The sequence below is a fragment of the Onychostruthus taczanowskii genome, unplaced genomic scaffold (assembly GCF_017590055.1).
Source record: "Onychostruthus taczanowskii isolate IOZ18803 unplaced genomic scaffold, ASM1759005v1 scaffold28, whole genome shotgun sequence".
Classification (NCBI taxonomy): domain Eukaryota; kingdom Metazoa; phylum Chordata; class Aves; order Passeriformes; family Passeridae; genus Onychostruthus; species Onychostruthus taczanowskii.
The window spans coordinates 7,557,044-7,584,253 of NW_024500128.1; the positions used below are offsets into that span (position 1 = coordinate 7,557,044).

The following is a 27,210-nucleotide window of genomic DNA, read 5'->3' on the forward strand; positions in this document are numbered from 1 at the left end:
TTAGGACTTGTATAAAAAATCAGACAGAAAAATTTAGGTTTATGGCTGTATATGCCAGTATTTCCTGGGACTAGTGGTTTTTACAAGCTAGAATTCTCCATTTGAGAACCAGGAATAGGTTAATAGGTAGTAAAAGTGCCCTTTTTTGTTTTGTTTAATAAAAAGATTTTACAAAGCTGCTGTATACCAACTAATACTCCTCTGGCTGAAAGAATGGGTGTTCCTCCCCTTGACAGACATGTCCACAAATGCATATAAAAGCAGTACTTCAGACCCATCATGAAAATGGCAACATTCCTCAGTTAAAACTTGCAGTTTTCTTGGCTTTTCACTGAGTGTATTGAAATACCAGCTCATTACTTCACTAGGAATGCAGTAGTGGAAAACTTAAGATTGCTATTGCTGTTATATATTCACACTTGAAACACTAAATTCTGTTACCTTATACTGTTTTCATCCTGCCCCTTTTGTACTTGCTTTTAAATATTTTAAATTTTCTTTTATGATCTCTTTAAATATTTCCAAACTATGTATTGAGATTTATTTTATTCATTTAAAATAAAAAGTAAAACCCTTCCTGCTTTTTTTCATAATGTCATCTATGCAATTTGAAATACTAATTTGTAGGCTGAAGAAAAGCTGGACTCCACACAGTGTTTAAGGAAGGATTCTATTCTGTACATGTATCCCAGAATTCTACTTGATAATGTGAAGCCTTGGACACAGCTAGCTGAATTTTGTAGTAGGAGGCCAGATTGTCTGTGTGCAGCAGCTCATTAAATATGAAGAGGAGACAGGTTTTTTTTTGACAGACATGGCAGCAGAATAACAACATGGACAGTGCAAGAGCAAATTTCAGCAGTGGATGTGTGGTAGGCTGTCTTCTTAAACTCCCCAAGTGAGTGTTAAAAACCATTAATTTTTGAATTATGAAATAAGTCAACGGAAAGGTGTTAAGAACAGAACTGGATGATATTCAAGGGAACACTTTTATTTAGGCTAATCGGACTATTATCCCTTGTAGAAACCAATCTGTGTTTGTTCATTGGCCAAGTAGAAGCTCTCTTCATAAAGGAAAAGGTAAAAAGTGCAATGGGTGGTGTTAAGTTAGAAAAGCTGACCTGTGTGTTGACTTCTGAGCACATGAGTGGTGAGCACATGGGCTCCTGCGGCCAGCAGAAACATGGGACACAAGCTTAGCAGGAAGCCTGTGTTTATGGACTTCCAGGCTGGCACTGCTGGGTGCTGCCTCCTCCCCTCCCATGTTCCTCTGCTCTTTTAAGGTTTTGTGGTGAAAGTTTGCAACAATGGTTACATAGTTTTTTCATGTTTGGAGCAGATTCTTTGTGAAGAGGCCAGTCTGTGAATTCAAATAACTTCAGTTAGGTTTAGATGTTCTATGCGTCAAAAAGAGTTCTTGCTCTGATTTCAAGCAAAGCTTAAAGTTTTGTGAAAAATGTTTGCAGAGTAACATCAAGATGGACCCAGCCAGTGACATAATTCCTTCTGTATTCATTCACATGCTCTGACTTTTCCCAAAACAGACCTTGACAGACCATTTCTTCTAGAACTTCATACTGCTAATAAACTTTGAATTGCATGGAATTATAAGCAGCTTTAAACTTTTTTTCCCCATTTCTCTTTTCCCTGTGCTTTTTTCACCTTCAACCAATCTAAGCACCAGGAGACAGCTAACCTAATGGAGTAGACCAGAATTCATAGTTTGTCACTGCTTCAGCGTAAGTAAGCTTTTTCAGCAGTGTTTTTTAAATATAGGATATGTATTTTTAGAGTGGTATGGGTAAGTGATTGATGTTTGAGAGTGCAGATCTTCAGCTGTTTTTTGCATTTGAAATAATTGAGACATAGTGGTTGTAAAAGCTGATGGTTTAATAGTCCCAAAATTCATCTTTCTTTGATAAAGATAGATAGTTAATGCATTAGCTACCTATCAGGTTTCTGCATGCAGCTGTGTTTGGAGGTGCAGAGCTCACCTTGAGGCACAAGGGCATGTGCTTTGCGTTGTGTGCCTTCAGCCAGGGACAAAGCCCGTTCCTTGGTGTCCTTCAGAGACCATGTATCCAGCATGGAGCAGTTGTACTGGGCAAACCTTTGAGAAGGCTTTGCTCTGGGATTCAGCTACAGAGGTTTCAGGTTGTCTTTGAAAAGATGCTCTAATTTTATAAGAAACCTTTTTTCCCCAATGTTCAGAAATTCAGTAAATGCACAAGTGAAAAATTCTGTAAGAGAAAAATGCTTTCCTCTGGCCAATGTAGCTTATTTTAGTTGAGGAAATTTCAGTTTTACTACTTAGTAGAACTCCTAATTGGTGTTATTAAATCCCAACCTCAGATGAAATACAATAATTTGCAAAGAAATTGCCTTGAAAATTAGGTTCCAAACATGACTCCCTTCCCCCTTTTAATTGCTACACTTCTGTGTGTTGATGTAGAGAAAATAATCTGATATTCTGTAATTATTGCCTGTGCTGTACTTGGGCTGTAGTAAAAACGTGTGGATGCGCTTGTTTCTGTCCTTGTGTTGTACATAAGGAAAGATAAGAGTCCTGAAGAAGTAATACAAAAATAGGAGGTGCTTTACCTGGCCAGGGTACATGGAATGTTATGTTGTTTGAGGAGAATTTCTATGGGAAGCAAGGGGATTTCCTTGTAATGCTAAATAGTCTTCCCCAGGTCTGCCTCTAGAGTCTCCTTGGGAGACTGGATATTTTGGTAAAATCTAAATGCCTTGAATGAATTGGGGCCTTATTAACGAGCATCATTTGTTGTATTGTGTTCGTTATGTTATATGCCGATATGGTTTGTTCCTTGTACCCCTTTAAGTTGTAATGGTTCTGCCCTGGCTCTCCCTCTCCTTGATCGCCTGGTCTGTCAAATCTCTCCTCCCTGTTACCCCTAGCAACCGATGTATCCATTCCCTCAGTCCCTCCCTGGTTCCCTGTCTGTCACTCGGTGCCCCAGCCCTTCTGTCTAGAATCTTCCATCCTGGGCATCGAGTGATTGGATCAGGGGCCAGGACTCCACCCCTGCTCTTCCCCCATTGGTTTTCCCTGAGTGTCTGTTATCCTCCCACCACTCCCACCTTTACTCCGATTTGCTGAAGGCCACCTTGCCTTTCTGTATCCGCCCCGCTTTAAAAACCCAGGTCAGAGCCCAGTTGAGGGTCTTCAGCTGGTAGCACCCCAGGATGGACCCCATTCCCACTCCAGGTCATCAAGGAGTTGTGTAAGGCCCAAAAGGATTACTTCCGGGAGAGAGAGTACTTCCGGGGAATCCTGAGGGCCACACTCTCCGATTTGGTGGTCACCCCTGCGGATCTGCGGCGACTTTTTTCATGCCTTCTTAATCCCACAGAGTACATCATGTGGGAAAATTCGTGGAAAAAAGAAGTTGTCAAGGTATTACCGTCATTATGGGAAAATCCACGCACCGCCGCAGATCTGCAGGGAGGAACAATATCCAATGACCACAGGTGTGGTGGGACGGGGAGTTGGGGGGATGGGCATTCCCAGGCATGGTACATCCCCGAGGAGGTACTGAAGGAAAGTGCTAAGGCGGCCGAAAGAGCCTTCTTCGGTTTGCGATCCCCTTCCACCCCTCTTGTAACTTACTCTAAGATTATCCAGTCCACTAACGAATCGTTTGTTGTTTTCGTCGAGCGCCTCCGCCAGGCAATTGAATTGCAGGTCCAGAGTGAACCAGCTCAGATGGAAATCCTTACTGAGGTGGCGGCTGCAAACGCCAACTCCACCTGCAAAGCCGCCATCCTCAGCTTGCCTCTGGACCCACCTCCCACTTTACAACAAATGTTGGATGTCTGCACCAGGAAAGTTTCCATCCCGGCGGAGGAGCTCGACTCCAAGCACCGAACACCATCCCGGAAAATTGCGTTAGTGGACACAGAAGAGATCGCTGCCGTTTCAACCCCTTCGAGCCCTAGCCACCATTCAACTACCCCAAGGGTGCTGCGCAGGACCACCGATCCCTGTCACCTGTGCGGGAGAACTGGCCACTGGATGCCAGAGTGTCCCCTGAGGCAGGAATTCATAGACTTTAAGAAAAGACAGAGGCCTCAGGGGAACACCCTGGCAAAAAACTAGGAGTCGAGCGCGATTCCTCCCCGCGCCAAGATACAAATAGGGCAGGTTCATTTACATCCCGCGGGGGGGCGAAAAAGGGGGGAGACTCCCAACAGAGCTTGCCCGATGCCACAAATTTACCGGACTTGACTTATTCCTCTTCAACTCATACTCAGGCTATACCCAGACCCATTTTAACGACATTTTCCAAAATTGCTCCCTTCAGGTTGCAGCTGACCGAGTCCTTGCATATCCGTGACTCAAGTTTCCACCTCGTCTCAGTGTGCCCTGAAGTGACAGGTACTTGGAGTCGGATCAGATGTAAGTACATCGTGGTCGGAGACACCAAACACACCCCACTTGACATCAACATTGTCCCAGGTCTCATAACTTCAGACCTGGGGCAATTTTCTCTTGGACTGTACTGCATTCGCCCTCCCACCTTTTTGCCTCAGGGACAAATCGTGGCACAAGCCATTCCTGTCCCTGAGTTGACCTGGGACCCAGAGCTGCCAAAACCTCGACAGCAAACAGCTTTACCTGCGGTAGCCTGGGCCCGGGTCCTGAGCCGAGAAAAACCACGAATCACCTGTAGCTTGCAAAAAGGTGGGGACCAAAAGCTATTACAAGGGCTTTTGGATACTGGGGCAGATGTGACGATCATTCCCTCCAGGGAATGGCCATCACATTGGGAATTGCAAGACGTGGCTGAACTAGTCCAGGGTGTTGGGGGCATCCAATTGGCCAAACAGTCACGGAGCGTCGTGCAAATTAAGGGGCCAGACGGGCAATTTGCTTCAGTACGCCCGTTTGTTTTAGATTACACGGAACCCCTGTGGGGAAGAGACCTCCTTGCCCAATGGGGAGCCAGAATTGACCTTCCATCAGCTCCCCAAGTTTTTCGGGCCGCGGTCACTGAAGAGCGCCCTACCCAAAAACTGAATTGGAAGACCGATACGCCAGTGTGGGTAGAGCAATGGCCGCTCTCTAAGCAAAAACTGAAGGCGCTCCAGGAGCTCGTGGATGAGCAGCTGCTAAAGGGCAACCTGGTGGAGACCACATCCCCATGGAACTCCCCAGTGTTTGTCATAAAGAAACCCAAAAAAGATAAGTGGCGGCTTCTCCATGACCTCCGACAAATCAATAATGTTATTGAAGACATGGGTCCTCTCCAACCGGGGATGCCGTCCCCAACGATGCTCCCCCAAAATTGGCAATTGGCAGTCATTGACATCAAGGACTGTTTCTTTCAAATTCCCCTTCACCCTGACGATGCCCCACGTTTTGCCTTCTCGGTTCCTACCATCAACCGGGAAGCCCCAAGGAAGAGATACCATTGGCGTGTTCTTCCTCAAGGTATAAAGAACAGCCCGGTCATCTGCCAATGGTCCGTCTCTTCCTTGCTGTCCCCAGTGCGGGCAGCAGCGAGAGAGTCGATTATTTACCACTACATGGATGACATCCTGGTATGTGCTCCGACCAAAGAAGCATTGCAGTTTGCGTTGGATAGCTACACCGGCCAAATTTCGATCCACCGGCCGGCCCACAAAATTTTTAATCAAGATGTTCAATTCTTGTTATCTTTAAAAAGTGTTCAGAGTAGAACTCCTTTGAAGGCTTTGACTGTGTTTACTGATGCGTCTGGAGCATCCCACAAGTCAGTGATGACTTGGAAGGATCCTCAAACTCAGCGGTGGGAGGCTGAAGTTACTGAGGTAGAAGGATCACCTCAAGTAGCTGAGTTGGACGCAGTCATCAGGGCCTTTGAGAAGTTCCCTGAACCATTCAATCTGGTTACCGATTCATCATACGTTGCCGGTGTAGTATCCAGAGCAGAAAACGCAATATTGCAAGAGGTGTCCAACATGGCGCTGTTTAACTTGCTCTCAAAGCTTGTCAATCTAGTCTCTCACCGAGAGCAACCATTTTTTGTGAGGCATGTCAGATCCCACACTGACCTGCCGGGGTTCATCGCGGAGGGGAACCGGAGAGCTGATGCTCTAGCCGCCCCCGTCCAGGTGGCCCCGCTCCCTGACGTGTTCCACCAAGCTAAGATCAGCCACCAGCTCTTCCACCAGAATGCGCCTGGCCTCATTCGCCAATTCAAACTTACTCGTGAACAGGCCAGGGCGATCGTGGCCACATGTCCCCAGTGCCAGTCTTACCAACTGCCAGCAATGAATTTAGGCACTAACCCTAGAGGCCTCAGCAGGTGTGAGGTGTGGCAGATGGATGTCACCCATTTCCCTGAATTTCGCAAACTTAGTTATGTCCATGTGTCCGTGGACACTTTCTCTGGTGCAGTTTATGCCTCTGCCCATACAGGGGAGAAAGCACCTGACACCAAAAAACATCATCTTTTAGCTTTCTCTGTGTTGGGCATCCCAAAAATAATCAAAACGGACAACGGCCCAGCGTACAAGTCCAGGGAATTCAGGAGCTTCCTACAGCAATGGGGAATAGAGCATAAGACCGGCATCCCCTATTCCCCGACAGGCCAAGCTGTGGTGGAGAGAACCCATCAGAGCCTGAAAAAAGTCCTACAACATCAGGGTTCGGCAATGAAGATGGAGCCTCCCCAGGTCCGACTCGCAAGAGCATTTTATACTGTCAACTTCCTGAACTGCTCTTTTGATAATTTAAATCCACCCATAATCCGTCACTTCGGGCACAATGACAAGCTGCAACCAAGGGGCAGGCCTCTGGTCCTTATAAAGGATCCGGAGACCTGGAAGATGGAGGGGCCCTTTGCATTCAATTAAGGAATGTATTCCCTTATGGTTTCCTAAAATGGTGACTTGAATATTTACTTAAGTGTTAGCAGTCATCCCAAAGGAATTTCTATCTTAATATCTTAATAAAATACCCAGCATTGACTGTACCCTATAAAAAGGATCAGGATCTAGGAAAGAAGTAATACATGCTTCAATCAAAATAGTATTAGCCAAGTCATTCCCTGCCTGTTCAAAATGCTGAGTGGGTGCACATCCTACAGCCAGGCCCTATCCTTGGGTTTGGACCACAGCTCAAGAGCTGCCTCACGTGTGACAGCCTTGTGCAAGGGCTGTGCTCAGAACAAGGAGCAGAGCAACTCCACCTGAGCTTTGGGCTGTTGGGGTGTGTTTTAGTCATGTCATGTTAATGCTTTCTGTTTACTGGATCTTTTCCACCCATAATTAATGTCACTTAATGCTCTCTGGTCCCTCCATTATCAGTAAGGTGGCAAGTAGGGTAGAGCTGTCTCTGATTTTTAAATATTTCTTTATTTTGCTAAGAGCATTGGATAAGCTGGTGAAAAAATACAGTAATTCTCCATCTTTGAGTATGCCTATGAAGTAAGGGCTACCCAGTATTTTCAGTGATTCCTGTAAAAGACATAGGACGTGGTATATTATTTTCCTTAGGAAGCAAAAAAAGCAGAGATACATTACGGGTTGAAAAAAAAACCCGCTTTTTAAATACATGAAGTGTTGTCAACCTAATATCTTATTAATGGGGGAAGAGAACCTGTGCTCAGTCAGCCTGTGCTGATGCTGCCAGGCGCATCAAAATTGTAGTGCCTTGTTATTCCTGGCACACTTTAATAAGCAAATAGCAGCTAAATAATGTATTGACAGTCAAGGCAATTACATACACACAATTTACAGCAACATAATGAGTTTGGGGTTCCCCCACCCCTCTCCTTTTGGGATCAGATTAACTGTTTAAACACTGCAAACAGAAAACCTAGAAATGTTCTGCAGAAGGAAAAAAGAGTAGGTAGGGGTAGGAGTTTGCTGTATGTGGAGAAAAGAAGCACAGATTTTCAAACTGGAACAATAAATGGTCTAGCTGGCAGCTATCCTTTGATTTTTATTTTTGTAGCTCCACAGAAAAAGCATAGCCTACTTGTGCAGGTGAGATACAAACTTAAAATAATGCTCTTGTGTTATGTCCACTGCTGCTGGCTCTGATAACTTCCTCTCCACCTATTTTTGTGTGTGTTTTCAATCATCTTGACTCGTGGAAGTGCCGTCACCAATTGTGTGAGGGTTCCAGCAGTTCGGAAGTCAGTGTCCACCTTGATCTTTGAATATGGCTTCAATCTGATCATTGAATGGATTCTCCTTGCCAAGCACTTGAGGCCACTCGTGTAGTGCCTTCTGCCAGGTAATGCCTGTTCCAAGGGCTGCAGCAATCTGCAAACCACAAATGCTATCAATTTATTGTGCCTCTATAATGCCAGAGTTTAGAAGACCCCACCATAAGGCAGACTGCCCAGTATAACCATGTGATGGACTGTAACCTCTAACCAAAGGAAATACCTCATTCTAGCTGCTTGAGCAGGGCTAAATCCTTCTGAACAGTAAAAATAGGGTGAGGGCTATATATCTGCAACTCCCTGACCCGTCATTTGTCTAATAATGATAGTCTGTCTCCAACCATTTCCAGATGCCTATGGTGTCTAGTCCATAAACTGCTATTTAAAAGCAGTTTTGTTTTTTTTTTCCTCCAGTGAAACATTTTGAAAGTATGTCAAAAGCACCACCTGGGTAAAATGCGTAAAACTCTTGCAAGTCCAAAGGAATCCATGCTCCCAAATGCCTTTGGTACGTCTAATAAATGTTCTCTGTGCTCTCCTGGGAGGAAACCACAGGTGTTGAGGAAAAAGAGGCCCAATTATTTCTAGTTTCATAACTAACTGTGTCTGATGCTCTAAGTTTGCACCTGCTATTGGGTTGTCTTTAGAGTTCTTTTCCCATGAGACCTGCAGAAATGATAGAATAGCTTTTCTCCTCAATATCAGTCCCTCCAGCTTTCACAGAGGTTTTTGCCCTAAAAGTTATATACCAAAGAGAAATGTTATCTGCTGTATTTTCAGGGTGAAAAACATCAGCAGTAGCAGAAAGGGACAGAGAGAAAAGCCTGAGACTCCCTTGTCCAAGTTTTTGCACCCCTCTAAGGCATTTTTATTGTACTCCTGACCTGCAGTAATATTTGGCCTATATGGGAACTTTATTTTCAACCCAAACTTTTCAACACACTGATATTGATTGCAGTTATGAGGTTTAAGTAAGGCTAACAAAGCCTTCTTTTTTTTAAGGGCCAAGGTGGTTTTATGAAATCAAACTATTTGAGTACTGCTGTTTTGGAGATTGGGAAGATACTGGAGGCTTTTGGGAATTTTTATGTGCTACTTTTTTAATCCTGTGCTTTTAAAGAAGCTCTAATGATGGGCTGGAAGACAGAAATCTTTCTTTAAGGGCTTATGTACAAAGAGTAACGTTTGTGGGGTGGAGGCTCTTAGACTCTGGGCTCTCAAAGTCTTGTTAATCTAATGAAGGAATTGGGGCAGGGAAGAGGGATTGTGGAGATTTGTTCATTAGAGGGTTTTCTCCTGGTTGCAGTCTCTATTATGACTAAATGTTGTTCTGGAACACTCTATGGCAACCAGGGGACTGAGATCAGTCCCCTGTCAGAGTGGTCCATTCTGGCATGGTGGTCTCCAAACCTCCTTCACAAACCTCCCTAAGGCTCCCATGTGTTTTTTTAGCAGGAAAGGTGGGGTTTTTTAATTGGTTGGGTGGGTGAGTGGTTTAAAAACCCTTACTGTCTTTGCATGGTACATCTTTTGCAGAGGTATCACTGGAGGTATGCTCTACAGTGTTCAGACTAATGCTGACTCTAATTTAAGGTATGTGTGCTTAGACTGCCCAAAATTGAATTAAGTTCTGCGCATAGGTAATTTCTTGACATCCTGATGATTGCAATAATTAATTCTGGATGAGCAATTTAGCACAGAGAAGGGTTTGTGACTCTGGAAATCGCTTTCTTGCAGGTCTTTTTTAAATTTCATAGTTCTTGTACTTTGAGACGTGGTATAATTTTTATAAGCTTTGCAAATTTTGGTTATTGTTGTTGTGAAGATTACATCCCCTAAGCAAATTTTTAAAAGGAAGTATTACCCATTCCTCACAGAGCTCTGGGTGACTGCAGCTGGGAGGCAGCTGTGGTTTTTCAGCAGCTTCTGACTATCTGTTTTCCCCTTCTGCACCAAACAGGTGATAGGCATGATTCTCAGCCAAGTGTAAATACCCAACTCATCTGATATGCGTCACTTCAGCTTTTCCACTTTATTTCTGGCTGGAACCTGCTTTGCTATGACTTAAGGAAGAAAAAGGGAGAAGCTAATCACACTCAAGCTGTGCTTTCCTGCCTGTACATAAACATTAAGAATCTTCCAAGCGTCTCTGGTTCCAGTTTGTGATGCTCAGGGCTTCTGCTTTCTCCCCGGAAACATCATAAAAGCAAGAAATGAAGCTGTTTGTGCAGGATCTTGTTGAAATGCATGGCCCTGCCATCCAAACAAAGCAATCGACTGTTTTAGAGGGAAGTGGTGTCCTTGAAGCCATCTGGCATTCACAAGGATTTGCAGTGAAATTCTGTAGTAAGGAGGAGATGGTGGAGAAAATCCCTCAGCTCCCTCTATAGTCACTGGGAAGAGAAAGATTTTTTTCAAGGAAAACCAAGCCGAACTTTGGGGAATGGTGTCTCAAAAACAGCTTTAGAGGGATCTCAGGAGGACTGAGTGAATCATTTTGCTTTTGGGTGTTGAAAGTAAATAGTGTGAATTTCCTCCACCTCCATCCTGAGCTGAGTGTTTTCAAAAAATCTTTATGGAGGTAAATTTTAGCTTTGAAACTTTACTGAAATGCAGTTATGCCAATTATGAGTGTTTTGTTTGCTCCCTCCTGTTTTGCAACTTAAAAAAAAAAACAACAAAAAAACATGCAGGAAAATCCTTTTCCCACAATAAATTTACAGGAAGAGAATGTGGCTCAACAAATCAGTACGTGGTGTTCATCCCATATTTCACGATTTTTTCATACAAAATATTGCCTGGAGAGGGGACCATGGGGGCTAGTTTATTCCTGCCTGAGTGCCTAACCTAGCCTTTCTCCAGTGCATGAAAAACTGCGCTGGCTCTTATGGGACAGGGCAAGTGTGGCTTTTTTTCTTATTTTTCCTTCTCCTTGCAAGGTATGCAAGCTTAGAAAGGTTCAATTCCCTCCCACATCTCTCCAGAATGTTTGGAGGACCTCTGGACTCCTGGATATATGTGCTGACACCTGCTTCTGCCATGTTTATACAAGCAGACAACTTTTTTTTTTTTGTTTTTGTTTTTTTTTTTTTTGTTTTTTTTTTTTTTTTTTTTGTTTTGACCAGGGCAGTGATTGTCCTCCTGTACTCAGCACTTGTGGACAGAGCGGATAAACAGCAGGTGAAATTCACGGGCTGACAACAGACACCAGCTTATCCTGACCATTGCTGAACCACAGTGATTTGGGATCACCTAGTGATCACAACTTGCCAGCTCAGCCGTGGGTTGAAAGGGGCACAGAGAGTGTTTCCTTCATCCCAAACTTCAAAATTTCTTTGCATTGAAGGCAAGAGCTAAGGTGTTTATGCTTTCCTTGGAGTGCTTCTCAGTCTAAAAATTGGGAAATGTTTGTCATGCTTCGATATCTACAGAGGGAAAATTCAGCAGAAATGTGCTGGCTCGGTATCTTATCTGTTGTATTTATCAAGCTGCCTGTGAGGCATGGGGAATAGCTGTAGGGATGGAAGCAAGAGCCTCTGTTCACTTGACAACTGCATGGAATCAATCCTCTCCCGCTAGGCAGCTCTGTGTGCTACAAAAACCATACCTGGCCAGAGGCATTCATGTCAGGAGAAAGTAAAACTTTAAATAAAACTTGTATGAGGATTGAGTGAATTGTTTATCATCTTCCTTAAGCATACTCTAAAACAGCAGTCTCTGCTCACTCTTCCCCTTCTGTTTATGAAGAGGGTTACTCTTTTGGTGCAGAGTGCTACATCTCAGTCCAAATAGTGGTATGTTGATAACAGACTTCTCTAACAGGAAAAGAAAAATGGATTTACAATGGTGGATGTTTGGATAAGGCTAATTAATAAAACCTAGGAGGACAATAACTCACTTAAAGCGAGGCATATCTACAGCTGGCACCTTGACTGTAAGGGACGATGTACCTATAAAAGCATTAACGTCATGCCAGCAGCAGGAGGGAGAGATCATAACCACTGCAGGATGCCAGGTCCAGAGGGAGTGAAATATGGCAGTGCTTGACTGCATCCTGTAGCTCAGCACTCTGGGGGCTGCAAGCAGGTTTGCAGCTGCCCTTCAATGTCCTTTTGTAATTTTCTTGTGGCTTAGGGAGGATCCTGTTAGATAGTTGCCGCCTTCACTCTGTGCTACCTTGCATTTGCTGGTGGGATAGAGGATGTGGGCAGGAGGCTGGATGAAAAGCTGTGATATGACAAGCCTGACTTCCACTGTGGGCTGGTGGTGGGGGTTATAAGAAACCTTAGGCCAGCCTTAGGCCAGGGAAAGACAGGAAAATAATGCAAAGAAAATAATGCAAAAGTTTCCATTGCACTCCAGACTTTGCATTGCAGTTTCCCCAGATGGCAGGGTGGGGAATGGGCTTTGTTTCATCGCTGTTTTTACTCTCATTTCATTTGCCAGGTTTTCTCTAATTGCTTCCTTGCAAAAGGCCTGCAGCAAAAATCAAGGCACGCTTTCTCCACATCCCCAGGCTGTGAGTTCATACTTTCATGCATCTGTCTCCTGGTACTTGTGAAGTAGACAGGCAGGAATTTCTGCGATGTAGGAGTCCCTCCTTGAACAGGAAGATCTTGTAATTTGGCAAAGCTAAGCAAGGCACTGTATGGCCCCGAGTGACTAACATGAATGTAAAAGATAGCACCTAAAGCATCTATTTTCCCTTTGGACTTCCCCCTGCAGGTCTCCCCTAGCTTAATTGACAGAACAGTCAATGGAGAAGCTGCTGAAATGCTGGAATCCGTCAGTGCTTGCAACTCACTCCCGTGGAAGTGCTTCTCCACTGACTGCTCTTTCCCAGTGTAGAAAGCAGCATCACATTGGGTCATATGGAGATGGGGTTGTTGGAGTCAACACGTGCAGGGCATTATCCCACCACATAAAACTGGCCCATAAAATCCCCCCATGATTCTGAGCAGGGGCAGCTACCAAGTGGCTGGGCAGTGTGGTGGGGTTTGCTTGCAAAGGAGACTGCTGCTTTGCTCTGCACATGTGCTTGACACCTTCAGGTAGTGTATAGAAAACCAACTGACTTTGTTTGCAGCTGACTACAGAACATGGTCTCTCCATGTGTTTTTGTTGGAAAAAAACTAATTTGAAGTGCGCATGGTGGGAACCAGGCAACCTATTGCTAGATTATCAAACCCAAGCAAGGACTTACAGTGGAGCAGCTGCTTTTCCTTCCTTTTTGTTTATTTCTGTAGTAAACAGACTGTAAACCTTCTCCTGAAACCTGTCCTTGGAGGCCAAGCAAGCAAGTGAAAAAGTAATAAGATGTAGCTGCTGAGCAGAAGCAATTTAAATACATAACTTCAAAAAGAATCTTTGTTCCAGACTGTGACAGGCAAAGCTTCAGCCTCAGACCTGCAGGGCAGCAGCAGGGCTGGAGGGGGCCTGTCTGGTTTCTGCAGTGCTACGTTACTGTCCTGGTGTTTGGGCAGGCAGCTGGCCAGCCTAAGTGGCAAGGATCAGTTTTTGTGCATTAAGACCTGCTTGGCCACGATACTGGTTAGTGAGGGAAAGAGGCAGAAGACCTTGCAGGAGTCAGAGCAGAGTGCAGCCATCAGAAATATCAGAGATATCAGCTCTGGGGCTACAGCCATCATTAGATTGGCCAAAGAAGGCACCCTGGCTTGTATCAGCAATAGTGTGACCAGCAGGACCAGGGCAGTGATTGTCCTCCTGTACTCAGCACTTGTGAGGCTGCACCTCAAATCCAGTAGTCAGTTTTGGGCTCTTCTTAACAAGAAAGACATTGAGGTGCTGGAGTTTGTCCAGAGAAGAGCAACAGAGCTAGGGAAGGGTTTGGAGAATGAGTTATTGAGGAGCAGCTGAGGGAACAGAAGTTTTTTAGCCTGGAGAAAAGGAGGCTGAGGGGAGTGCTCTCTACAACCTAAAAAGATGTTGTGATGAGCTGGGGGGTGGTTTCTTCTCCCATGAAACAATTAATAGGACAAGAAAATAGCCTCAAACTGCACGGGAGAGGGGTGTTAGATTGGATATCAGAAAAAGTTATTCCAGGGAAAGGGTTGCTGAGCATTGGAACAGACTGCCAAGGGAAGTGTGCCCTACTATCCCTGGAGGTATTTAACATGTGCTGCTTTGGGACAGGGTTTACTGGTGGACCTGGCAGTGTTAGGTTAATGGCTGGCCTCCATGATCTTAGAGGTCTTTCCAACCTAAACGATTCTATGACTTTCTCTCCTTTAAAGTAGGCAGATTCCCCACATCTGCATCCCTGTGAGATGACAGCTGGATGCCTGGGGCAGCAGTAGTCATCGGAATCCCACATGCTCCCACATCCCACCTGCTCCCGCCCATCTCCTGGGGCCGGGTTTTTACCTGGCTGGGGTGGAAGCCATCGACTGGTTCGATCAGCTGCCAGGGCTCACCTCCCATCTTGCGCCACTCCTCGGCCGCTGCAAAGAGGGCAAGCAAATGGGTTTGTCACCTGTGAGCTCGGAGACCCCCGCCCAGCGACACACCCCGCTCCTCCTCAAAGCATCGCTGGTGTTTTTAGGCACACGACAGCTCTACGTGAAGATTATGATAATTCACATAGAGTTGTCAGAGCCTATAGTGTGTATAATCCCCTCTCCTTGGGGCAGTATTTAAGCCTTTATTGTTATTTTTTTTTCCTCTGTGATATTTATGCAAGGAAGTGCTTTGAACATAAATGATTGTAAAACAATTCACTTTCTCTCACAACTAAGATGGATGCTGTAGCAAGTAAAGCTGTAAATTATTTAATACTGATTTAATACTTTTGCATTTCCCATGTTAGTTGCATCTTCAGCAGTGCAAAAGAAAAAGAAGAGATAAAGAAAACAGCGCTTTTTAGAGAAAGAGATGGTAAAAGAATATTCACATGGGCTGAAGTCTGCATGAACAGGCTGTCATTTTTGGTTACTTATCTTCCAAGAGGTCTTTTTCAACTCCAACAAAATAACCTTTTGAATTACATAAGCATGACATTCAATGCAAATGATGCTGTGCTGTAAGCCCTGGAGCCATTAGAGAAGTAAAAAGCTTTCTCTCTTCAAAAAGGCTGTGGAGTGATCAAACATGGGACTAGTGGATATGGCATTAACAGAGTGTAAATTCAATAATTCCTTTCATAATGACAGATTAAGAATTCTTAATAGCATTATGCAAGCATCCTGTCAGGAGGAAAATGTTCTCCATTCAAGCGCCACAGTTTGATCTGGGCTCACCGCTGGTTTTTGGACCCTGGCTATTGTGTCACAAAGTGATGTCTGGGTCCCCATGCTAACTCTAATTCACACAAAGGTGATATTCCTGCTTTGTAGAAACCCACTTGTGATGCTTCAGGCAGTGCCCAAAGTAACCTGTTTGAAGATGTGGGGCTCGTAGGTTTGTTTCAAATTTGCAGTATGTTGGGCATAACACATATTTACCTCAGATTCCACCATGCAGTGCACATACAGATGCACAGTGAGCTTACCCAACCCCTTCTATATGGTATTGTACATGGAGTACAAGGCTGTGTACTGTGTTTTAGTACATTTTAGTTAATCTGTAGAGAGACTACTATTCCAGTGCCAGAAACAGCAGAGGAGGAAGTAAGATATGTGTCAAGATAGGTCAATTTATACTATTATACCTGACCTCCAAAAATGCTAGAGCAGTCGAGCAAATATCCACCAGCTGGATATGTCCAGAGCTTGTCTTAGAAATGCCTGTTGCCTTGGCTAGACTAGACTACAGCTTGCTCCCATCCATGTCAAGGAAAATGCATAAAAAGCAACTCCTATCCCTCTCTTTATTGCACTGCTTCATAAAGGAGTCACTAATTTCTTTAGTCAAGGTCAACATGTGAGCTTGAGTGTCCACCTAAATGTAGAATAAATGCTAATATACTCAAATTTTACTTGGAGAAAACTGAGAGCTGCTATGTACACATATATGCCCAAGCCAACCTGAAATCTATGTACTCAGTGTGTAACCACTGCTAAATATTTGATGTCTGGAGAGTTTAGGGGAGGATTTGCTGCTTCCTTCAGAAAGAGACCAGAAAAGTAGGTCAGCAGCCTTAGCTGGCTTTTGAGCACACTCGCGATCTGACAGCTTTCCTGATGGCAAGCTCGAATCCTTGGCTCCAGGGCTGCGGGAAATTTTGCAAAGTGTCTTTCAAAGCTGATGTTTGTATATGGATGTGTGATTTTGTTTACTTCATTTATTTAACACGATGTAATCAAGAACAGCAAATTATATTAAGATGTTTCCTTTTGTGAAAGCAAATAAATTAACTAAAGTTAGTAATTTAACTTATTAAAGTAATTTGCCTACCCAGCAGGTAGTTCATTCCAAATCCTAATGACTTGTTAAGTATTAAGTAGCTGAGGCAAAAGCCACCAGGAGACTTGGGCACCCTTGAAACTCTGTGCTACGAGAACGAACTTGACATTGGAGCCCACCTCTCTGACAGAAACTTTTGGACAGAAAGACTGCTGCCTCTCCCATCCTCACTTCTTTACCTCCTCCTCCTCCATATGGTCTTCATGAGACCCAGAACCAGCTTCCTGAATTGGGTCACGTAGGATAAAATAAGTTTGTGAATTTTGATGGGATTTGGCTGTAAAAGGAGATTTATTTTTTTTTTTAATAATCTTAGGTGCTGCGGTGGCTTTGTGCTTTCAAGGACAGATAAGCACTGATGGGGAGAAGCATTAGAGAAGTACACTTTAAAGCATTGACAGGACACTTCTGTCCCTTTGTGGCTTTGGATTTACATGTCTGCATGCTGGGACTTAAAATATAGTCCCCGGACAAAATTTTTCAATAAGGACTACACGGAACTACCTCTCTATGTGAACATAAAAACAAGAAAATGCAGATCAAGCTTTTTTCCTAACTATTATATATACTCTTTTTTGAATGTAAACATTCAGGCTATCTGGGAGAGGCCCCAAGGTGGTGAGGGCTGGACCCTTGCCCCATGAACGGAGGCTGAGGAACAGGGATGGTCCATTCCAGGGAAGAGCCTGTGGGAAGACAATGTGGACAGGGCCAGTCTCTTCACAGCAGTGCACACTGGGAGAGGGAGAGACAAGTTGTAACATGGGAGATTCAGGCTGGATATAGAAATAAAAAGCTGTTTTCCTACTTCCCCTTCACTGTCTAACTACTTGTAATTTGTTGCCCAACTCATTCACTCATCTCGTGCTGATCCTCATTTTTAAAAAGAAGGAGTGCATTTCTCCTTGCAGTGAGTCTGTGCTGATGCTGGGTGTTGCCTCAAGCTGGACCTTGTGCATCTTGCAAGGTAAGCAGGGCTGATTCAGGAATTCAGGGACAGGTGTTGGTCCCCAGCCCCACAGGGACACTGTCTGCTCACGCTCATGCATAACGACAAAAGTTTCCTGGGTGTTTTAATTTATTTTTAAATGTCAGTTTCAGAAGAAAGTGATTTAGGTAATGCACTTACCTAATGTCACTAAGGATCACAGAAGGATAAGTTTTGTAAGCCCTTCAAGTCAAAACTTACAGTAGTACGTAGGTGTTTAAAGAAACATAGGGAAAGATGCCAGTTACTCCTGAGAGAGGTGCTTCTACTTTTGGGAACAGTGAGAGGGTGGCTGTGTTATTGAAACAGGGAAATGGCTGATGAAAGGTCTCATTCCCAAGGCACTGCTCAGCCCAGAGGAGGCAGCATGACGCCCAGTCAGTGATGAAGTAAACTACATCTCATGAAGACCACTTTGACCACTGCAGGTATACACCTCCAGCCTAGATGACCGGTTACAAGAGCAATGTTCAGAAATAAAACCAAATCTTATGGACCAATATGGTCATCTATTGTCCTTGTCACTTTGATACCCAAGAGGAAGTGGCCAGTGTGCTGTGCATCACTGGGGTGGTGGGTGCTGGCAGCTGGGACCAGCAGGAGGCTGTAGTTCACAAGGTAGTTTTGGGATTTTGTCTCAGGAAAAGTGCCTGGTTACCCCAACCATGGAAGCCAGGAGAAGCTGGCATTAAGGATACCTCCTTGGCCACAGCCCTGCCAGCAGGGTCACCTAGACTCACTGACAGCACTGCCCTTCTCGTGGTACAGAGCCAAAATATGAGAAGTGTATCAACTGGCCAGGACTTGAGTAAATGCTTTGTGAGAAAGACAGGGTAAAAAACAACTTACTTTGTCTCAGTGGGAAATCCATGTAGAAAATATCAAAGTTGGCAAATTTCTCAGATCTTGCTATTTCTTTCAGGACATTGGAAAGTTGTAACGCTCTCTGCAAAAATCAAATGATTTAATGACTGTTCATTGCTATTCGTATTGCTTTGTATGGATTCAACTTTTGTCACTGATGTGCAGGCAGGAATTTGAAAGCTAGTGTTGCCCTTTCTTCTGGGAGACCGGAGGTGAAATGAGGCTCTTCATCGGAACATGGACTTGCATGAGCACTACCAGCCTTTGGACTACCCAGTTCATCCTCACAGACTGCACTGAGGCCTCAGCTGATTTTGTAAGTTTGTTACAGCATATGCTTATTTCTCTGGAGACCTCTTTAGTAGTGCCCCTACACTTATATAAATATTCTAAGTATCTCACTTTTGGAGCTCTTTTTTAAAGAAATGCAAAACTTTTCTGCAAGAGAAATGTCCTCTTTTCCTATTATTCTTGCCACTACTAAGATGGGGGTGATAATGCTTATCTATGCAGTCCAAATTCCACCTTCACTTTCAGAAGAGTAAATTACCACCATTGAGCGTCTGCCTGATACATCCAGTGTAATTTCTGCAGCCATAACAGAGATCAGGATCTCCTAAATATTTAAATTGTGCAGTTTGGATAATAACATAGACAATTAGTTTCAGACAGGGGCTCAGAATGATTAATTCATACCCTGCAGACATAGGCATTGTTCATGGACAGAAGTTACATGTACTCTGTGTTCTGTATTGTTGGTATGAATTATAAACTGCAGTCTTGCAAAGGTTTAGGAATGTGCTTAATGGCCTCCTCTGAAGTCAAGAGGGACGGGGCATGAAATGAAATACATATGTAAGTTTTGGTGAAATTAAGGTCATATTTTGTTGTTTAGTGAATGCAAACATTAATACAATCATACATAGCGATGACACCTTTGATAATATTCGGTTACTGACTCCTTTTTCATGGCTGCAGGGGATTGCTGGGATTAAAAATCAGCTTGTACCATAAGAAAATAAGTGGCTGTTTTTACATATCATTCACTTCTGCAGCCAGATTTTTAGGGCGAGTTTTAAGACATCTCTGTTCTGTCCGTTCCCATTCCTGCACTTAGCTGGATGCTCCCTGGTCACACCATCTGGTGATTAAGTCCACAGAAATGTGTCTGAGGAAGATTAGCACAAATCCCAAATGAAAACAGGGTAAGGCTCTTGCTCTCAGGACCTGATCCTACAGCCAGAAAAATCTATGCAGCTGGCTTGTCATACCAACAGCTCACTTGATTCAAAAGCCCTTCCTTTCTTATCAGGCACATTTTCTTCTTAAAGAACATGAACCTGAACAGTTCTGTCTCAGGAAGATCACATCCCTTGAGCATAAATTTGGATAGCTGAGAGGTTGTAACAGCAATACCTTTACAAATCCCTTAACTTGAGCATGCTGCCTCCCAGGGCCCTGAGAGGCATTTGAAAGAATAAGTGTGGATGTTTCCACAACTTCTCCTTACCTTTGGAAGAAAAAAACTGTGCTGACATCTTGCCTTTGCGGCAATTGGGCTTCTCTCCTCAGACATAGGGCAGAGTGTGTGAGCACTGGGGTGATCCCAGTGCAGCCCCATTAAGACTTACCTCCGAGGTCAGATTCCTCAGGGTCTCATTGGGGGTCAGCCAGCCGCTGCAGGGGCTCACCTGGGCAGGCATGAGGAGAGGGGATTTAGCAGCAGACCAAGATGAAAGGGGTCTCCTAGGGTACATCAGCAGACCTTACCTGGAGGCAGTCGAGGAAAGAGTAGAGTTGACTGTATGTGACATCCTTGTTCAGTTGTCCTGCAAAGCACAGAGAGCCAGACATCGTGACCAAACGTGACTTCATTCTGCACGTCTGTGCATTCCCGTGCCTTACACCCCCGGGTGGGAAGAGGCACCCCCAGAGCCTCACCACACCGCCTACCCCCAGGGTACCCTCCCACCACCAGAGCTGAGGTGGCAGTATCAAGGCATCCTTCCTGCTAAGGTGCCCGTGTCCCCACAGTGTGCAGAGCCCAACACCTGCTTTTCCTGCATCCCTCTCCTGCTGTCTCACGTGTGGGGTTAGTCATCACAGCCTGTGCCAGCCTCCAAAGTGCATGACTGATATTTTCCCATTAACCTGTCTCTCACCCGCCAAAGAAATGCAGGGTTTGCGAAGCTGAGCTGAGGGGTGGGTGCCTGTATGCACTCTGAGTTTTGCATTTACTTCCTAGAGGTTAGCCTTAAAAGGGAGAAACAATTTTGCTGTCATGGAGGGAAGTGGATATGCTTGTGTGGGTGAGGAAATTCAAGCACCAAGTCAAGCACCCAGCTAACATTCTGTAAAATTCACTGTGCTGTGCAATAGCCTGGCTTGCTGAGAAAATGATCCATTTTCTCAATCTTTTCGCTTCTTTGGTGACTACAACTAAGATGAGAATTAAATGGCCACATTTTTTTGTATTAGTTTTATTATTGTTTGTAGTACACTGATCATCCCATCAGGCTTTGATACTTTTGCAGTACTGAAATAGGAACTGAAATAGGAATTTCTTATTGTTGTTTTTAGGAACTGCAAAGTATAATCTCTCCCAAGTGAAATGGGCTTCTCAGGTTGCTTTGCAGTGGCTCCCTAATACAGATGTGTTTCCTGCCTTTCACACAGCTGCCCATCACCCAGCAGCAGTTCCAGCTGCCCAGAAAGCAAAAGGTGGGGAGTTCAAAGATCTAGGAACACTTCTGGCTACTTGGATGTTCCAGATTCCTGTAGCTTGGAGCACCAGGCCCTGGGATGAGCTGTTGTGGGGACCAGGAATTTGGTAGAAGGACAGTCTGATGTCTGGTCATGGCTGACTGGCAGCCAAATGGGGAAAACTGCTCACAGCCTGTTGGAGGATGTGCCAGAAGGGATCCCTTGCTGCAAAACGTATTGCTTAGGATTAATTGGGTCCCTCCAAGGCAAATCAGCCCCTCTGAAAATTTTCCAACTGATCCTATAGTTAATCACTCCTGATTTGGCTACGTGTTGTCTGTGATAATTAGATACCTAGTCAGAGGAATTGTTGCTGTGATAAACATGCACTCAAGGGAAGAAAAATTAATTATGACAGGTTTCCCCTGCCTTAAAAGGGGTAAGATTTTTCTCTTTTTGTTTTTTTCCTTAATTTTTTAAAAATTGGTACTAGTATAGTGGTTATGAGAGAAAAATATAGGAATAGAAATGGGAAAGATGTGAGCCCATTGGTAATTACTAGGGAATCTTGGGGAAACCACAACACAGCTGCAAGCTGTGTTACCCAGTGGTTGCCAAAATCATCTGGAGTTTTAATCTACCATTTTAATTATGTGATTTAGCTTCTCTCTCTCTTTGCTGGTGAGAACTATTATGACAACCACTTCCTGCTTGTCAGATGCAGAAAAGATTATTTTACTCCAATACAAGTAAGTTCATGCTTTTGGTCTAGAAAGCCAAGGAGTGGGTGGTCTGTTAATGGTCACAGGTACTGCGCCATTCACACTCTGAGATGACAGGATCCCAAAGGTAGCCTCCAAATCTCTGAAAAAAATGCCCCAAAGCACTTTACACTCTGAGGGAATGTCCCAAAACATGCCTGCACACAGTATGACGTTTCAGTCATCACACATAGCAAGTGTAGGAGGTGTCAGGCACCCAGTGCTGGCAGAAAATTTATTTCTCTAATATAAAAAAAGTCTTTTGGAGCCCTCTGACTTAATCTTTTGCCTTGGTCCACATACAGTTTTACAACAACATCCACCAGTCAGTGAGTGTAAACCAAATGCCCATCACCACCTGTAACAAAAATCAGGATGAAGTGCAGGCAGGCTGGCCACAATTTTGGGCCAAGACTGCAGTAGAACAGCTTGTTTAGACCACCACAACATGTGTTGAGCCTGGTTTGGAGCTGGGTGGGTATGGCTTGTGAGGCAACCACGCAAAATAGGGGTCTAACCTCTCCTGTACTGGGAATGGTAAGAGCGGTTGTTCCTACTTCTGCAGCACAGCCAATATCTGCCTCATATTTCTCAGATCTCCTCCACTCTGTCAGGTTTGCTTGAAGTCATCAATAGATTCATAGATTTTTTTAGGGAGAGAAGCTAACATGAATGGGCGGATGACCAGGAGGAACCCCACAACACCTCAAATTTACCTAGAGGATGGTATCTGTCGTGCAGGTTATCCCAGAGGAAGCGACCATCCACCAAGCCTGTCAAAATCACATGGCTGCCATTTGGAAGACGGGAGTCCAGGTATCCCAGAGCTTGCACCACATTGGAGAGCATTTCTTTGGGTGTGGTCATGTGGGCCAGTGTGTCACGTTCCCTACAGGAGAGGATGCCAATAGGACATTGTGTCAGGAATACTGTGTCCCCAGAAGGGCGCCTGAAACTGTCATTTTCTCTGTCTGCTGCTCTTCCACATTAAGTCAGCTGAATAAAACATTAGAAAAATGCTGTGATGTCTCTCACTTGTCATTGCCAAAATCAGACGTGATATAAAAACCTCCCTCCCTCGGCGTACCCCATCTCTCTGCTAAAAACAGACTAATCAATCCCTTTTTTATAGAGTAGACTCCTGTTGTGGGATAACCTCAGCGGGCAGCTAAGCATCACACAGCTGCTCACCTGCTTTCCTTCCTCCACTTCCTCCCCAGTGAGACAGGGAAAGAAGAGAGAGTAAAAGCAAGAAAACTTGGGGGTCAAGGTAAAAAACCAAACCAAACCAGTTATTGTTCAATAAGTGAAGAAGAAGTAGAAGAAGAGACAAAGGAGGCGAAGAAGTAATGCAAAACCAATCCCTCATCACAGCTGGGTGAAAGTAGGACTTCCTTCCCCATGGGTTCTTGTGCATACCTTACCTTCAGCATGTGCTTTTATTACACAAGGTAGGAATATCTAAGGTAGCTTTGTCTTTCACATGTCATACACTTCTAGCTACCGCTCTCCAGGAGAGCAGGAGAGAGGTCTGGACAAACATGTGAGCCTGGAGAGAGGTGATACCTAAGATTAAAATAGACCATTGGGGTACAGGAGCTGTATCAGTGTACCACATGGACTGAATGCCCACATTTTGTGACTCATTGTCAGGAGTGGACCTCTTCAATCCAGATTCCCCAGCTCAGGCTTATGCTTCCTCTCTTTTATTTAGCTGTAAATGCTGCAGGAGTGTGAGGGGAAATTAAATCCTAAAGTTGAAATACATTTCAATTTATATAAGAAAAACAAACAAGCAGAACCACCCCAGGCTGCCTGGAGAACACTGCTCTAGTTATGTTATTATAGCAACCACTTTATTACAGAAAAAGCGTTCACGCAGTCTCCCACCCGAGAGCTATTGCTGTGCTCTACATGGTGCACGTGTCCATAGCAGGGGCTGACAGCAAGGGGAGAACACAGCCCTGAGAAGGCTGTCCCATCCCATGAAGAGAGGATCCAGCCACCTTGGGAAGCAGGGTCTTGTGACAGTTTTCATTCCGTCTTGGTGGTGTGGCCCAGCTGAACAAGGTGTTCAGAAAGAAAGGTCAAGAAGAAAGACAGGAGGTGTCCTTCCAAGGGAGAAGGTTGCACTAATGACTACCTGTCACATTCACATTTTCTGAAAAGTCCCCTCACCCAGGATTTTTCTCCTGGGAAGCTGAGAAGCCTCAGAGAAAAAGGAAATCAATATTATATCATTTGCTTCTCCTGTGTTTTGCTCCTTTGGAATGTGTTTGGAGATTGTTTACCCACAGGTGATTGTTTCATTGGTTTCTTCTGTGAATTATTTTGACTCATTGGCCAACCAGTGCCAAGCTGTGTCAGGACTCTGGAGAGAGTAATGAGTTTTCATTATTATCTTTCTAGCCTTCTGTAAGTATCCTTTATGTATTCTTTAGTATAGTATAGTTTAGTATAGTATTCTTTAATATAATACAGTATCTTAAAATAATAAATTAGCCTTCTGAGAACATGGAGTCAGATTCATCATTCCTTCCTTCATCCGGGCACTCCACAAATACAATAACCACCCTCATTGTTTTAGTGGTTCCCACATTTTGTCCTCTTACTTGTGATCTTTGCTTGTAGAAAAGCAATCACCTTAGCGGCCAGAAGGCTCCATCCAGATCCTTTCCTTACGAAAGTCCTTTCATCTCTTTCCTGGCTTCCCAGGGGTAACAGAAGGGCAAACTTGATGCTTGCAGTGCTGAGCAAGCTGAATTGGGTCAGATTCCTTGTCAGTGAACACCATAGAAGCAGGAGCTTTCTAAACCGTTGTTGCTCTGTCGTGAGGTGTTCAAAATGTGTAGATTCAGAGAGGGGAAATGGATGTTGAATCCTGTGTGGGAGAACCATATTCCCTTAGAAGGATTTGGGATTCTTCACTGAGCTGCATTTTGCACAGAAAATAATAATTGGGTGAGTTTCCTGGACCCAGAAATTTATCTTAATGCAGTATGTGTTGCTGAAGTGTTTGAGACTTTCTAGCAGGGAGAACTGAAAAACAGCATTAGGATTCTGGTTTATCCTTGTGACAGCCACCAAATCAAGCTACTTTTGAGATAAGACTGTGGATTTGCTCTGAAATTACTTCATTTTGCCGACAGGTGTTGCAGCACTTGATTTCAAAATACTGGTCTGATGTAAGGCCTCTGCCACAAGTAAACATGTCAGCACAAGCCAAAATTAATATGACATTCATAATTCCACTTTCTCTTGTCATACAGTGTTGAATTCATGCAGGTATGTCTTCACATTTCTTTTCTATGCCAGGCTATGAAATTAAATCTGAATGAGAAGAAAGGAACCTTGTAGGCATGTTCAATTTTGGCTCTGCCATAAGGACTACAAGGTGCCTGGGTGAGCACCAGGGCCTGTTGTGGTACCCTCACCCCATTCCCCTGGGCTTGCTGCACAGGGCTGGTATGCCCAGGGCACGAGAGCTAGAGGAGCTGCCTGCTCACATGCCATTTTTAGGGCAGGAGGGGTGCAGCAGCTCTTTGGTGCTGATAGCTGTACAATGAAGTGGCACTATGCTCTTGCTGGCACTGGTGTCACTTTGTACAAGGTCCTTTTACGGTGGCTTGCTGCTCACCCTGCTTTGCTGCTACCTTGCTGTTTGTTGCAGATGCCATAAGTGAAGATGTGTGAAGGAGAGGCTGGAGAAATGGTGCCATACCTGAAATGTGACTAATACTTGCATACTTGCATTAACTGTACAGCATTTGAGACTTCTGGTGCTCATTATTTTCTTGCCTGATATTTTTTTTTTTTTTTTTTCTCTGTATCCCATATTTACACCTCAGTGGGCTGAGAGATATCATTGCCATCTGTCTTTATTTTTCTAACCCCCCCTGTTTGGACACCACAGTGTGGAGACTACAGGGAATGCGTAATACAGGCTTGCCAATTTCATTATCCTTTCCCTCTACAAAACATCCACATTACTCATTGCCCCTCTCTTCGTATGGGATGAAATACTGGCATTTTAACAGTGCTTTGGGAAGAGCTGTGTCTCCAGTATGCCCAGCACACCGCCCTCTTTTGCAGCCAAAATAGAGGATAAGGCCAGGAAGGCTGTATTACTGCAGTTTAGAGCTGTCCTTGAGGAGGTTTTTATTTGCCAAGCCCTAAGTTTGAAGTCAAACCCATCGGATGCTCTGCATCCTCTGTAACCTCTGTAAGCACATCAGAGCCAGGGCAACTACAGTAACTGGACACTGAAACAAATCTCTCTCTGCTGTCCATCCCCCTCAATGGAAACAGCACGATGCTACAGAAGCTGTGGCATCTTTCCTTGCAGGAGTCACAGGGTTCACTACAGCTTGATAGCCTCTTTTGATGCTGGGAATATTTTGGAAGAAAACAGACAGAAAACAGCAGCGAGAATTTGAGCACACAAAAGTGTCTCTGCCAGATAGTGAATGCTGGGATAAAAAGATCAGAGTTTCAAGCAAGCATTAAATACTGCTCTGGAAGGTTTTGGAATATACAAATGGGTGAGGCAAGGTCACAACGGTTTAAATTTCTGGAAAATTTCTTTTTCCTTGAGATGAGTAGAAAGCAGTGTTAGAGAGAGGGTAAGCAAAAGCCTGCAGAATAAGGAATAAAAAAAAAGGAAAAAGAGGTGCTTTTAGCAAAGGCAGTGACACAGCAGAATTGAAATATGTGCACAACAGAGCCTGGGCCAAGCCTGTAAGAAAACACCTTGAAAGTCTCCATGGCAGGAGCCATGGATTTCAGCAAAGGTGGAATTTTTATTTTTTGTGGAGGGGGAAGTAGGGGCTTTATCATCCTGGCAATGGATGCAATGATCTCTCCATAAGTTTCACGTGAATAGATCCCCAGGACAGTCTTGTCAGCAAGTACCAGTGACTGCTTTTCCCTCTCAGTCAGAGCACGGTGGCATTGCTTTTGAGGATTTGTACATCTTTTCCCTAACAGGAGCAGGGTGCTGAGAGCAGATTTGGCAGTTCTGGGCAAGGGTGCAGAGAGAGCACCAGAGGGCAAAGGTTTCATGGCAGGTGATTTCTGTGTGCTGCCTGCATGTGGCTAGGATGAGGGTCATGCCAGGAAAGGACCTAAAAGGTGCCCCTGTGGCCCCACTTCTGCCACAGCTGAGGGCTCCCAGTTTCTGCAGTGCCAAGGAAAGCTCTGCCTGGCTTTGGACATCTTCATCTGGTACACAACACCTGGCAAACGAAGTTTCAACCCATGAACTGCCTGTTAAGCAGTTTTAGGACACCAAACCTTGGCCATTTTCATGGCCACATCTGACAGCCTGCATATAGCTCCCACTTTGTTATACAAT

The 27,210-nt window shown here is 44.4% G+C and overlaps 1 protein-coding gene across 1 annotated transcript in view; it reads right to left on the reverse strand.

Annotated features, from left to right (window-relative positions):
* Positions 1–7,944: 7,944 nt before the first annotated feature.
* AOAH (acyloxyacyl hydrolase) overlaps positions 7,945–27,210 on the reverse strand; it is a 73,265-nt gene continuing 53,999 nt past the window's right edge. The window contains exons 17-22 of the mRNA XM_041407827.1: positions 22,574–22,746; positions 20,164–20,222; positions 20,025–20,084; positions 18,379–18,475; positions 14,565–14,641; positions 7,945–8,277 (exon numbers count right to left, since the gene is read on the reverse strand). Of these exons, the coding sequence (XP_041263761.1) occupies positions 8,149–8,277; positions 14,565–14,641; positions 18,379–18,475; positions 20,025–20,084; positions 20,164–20,222; positions 22,574–22,746 (595 nt within the window). The 3' untranslated portion in view covers positions 7,945–8,148. The remainder of the gene's footprint in view (positions 8,278–14,564; positions 14,642–18,378; positions 18,476–20,024; positions 20,085–20,163; positions 20,223–22,573; positions 22,747–27,210) is intronic.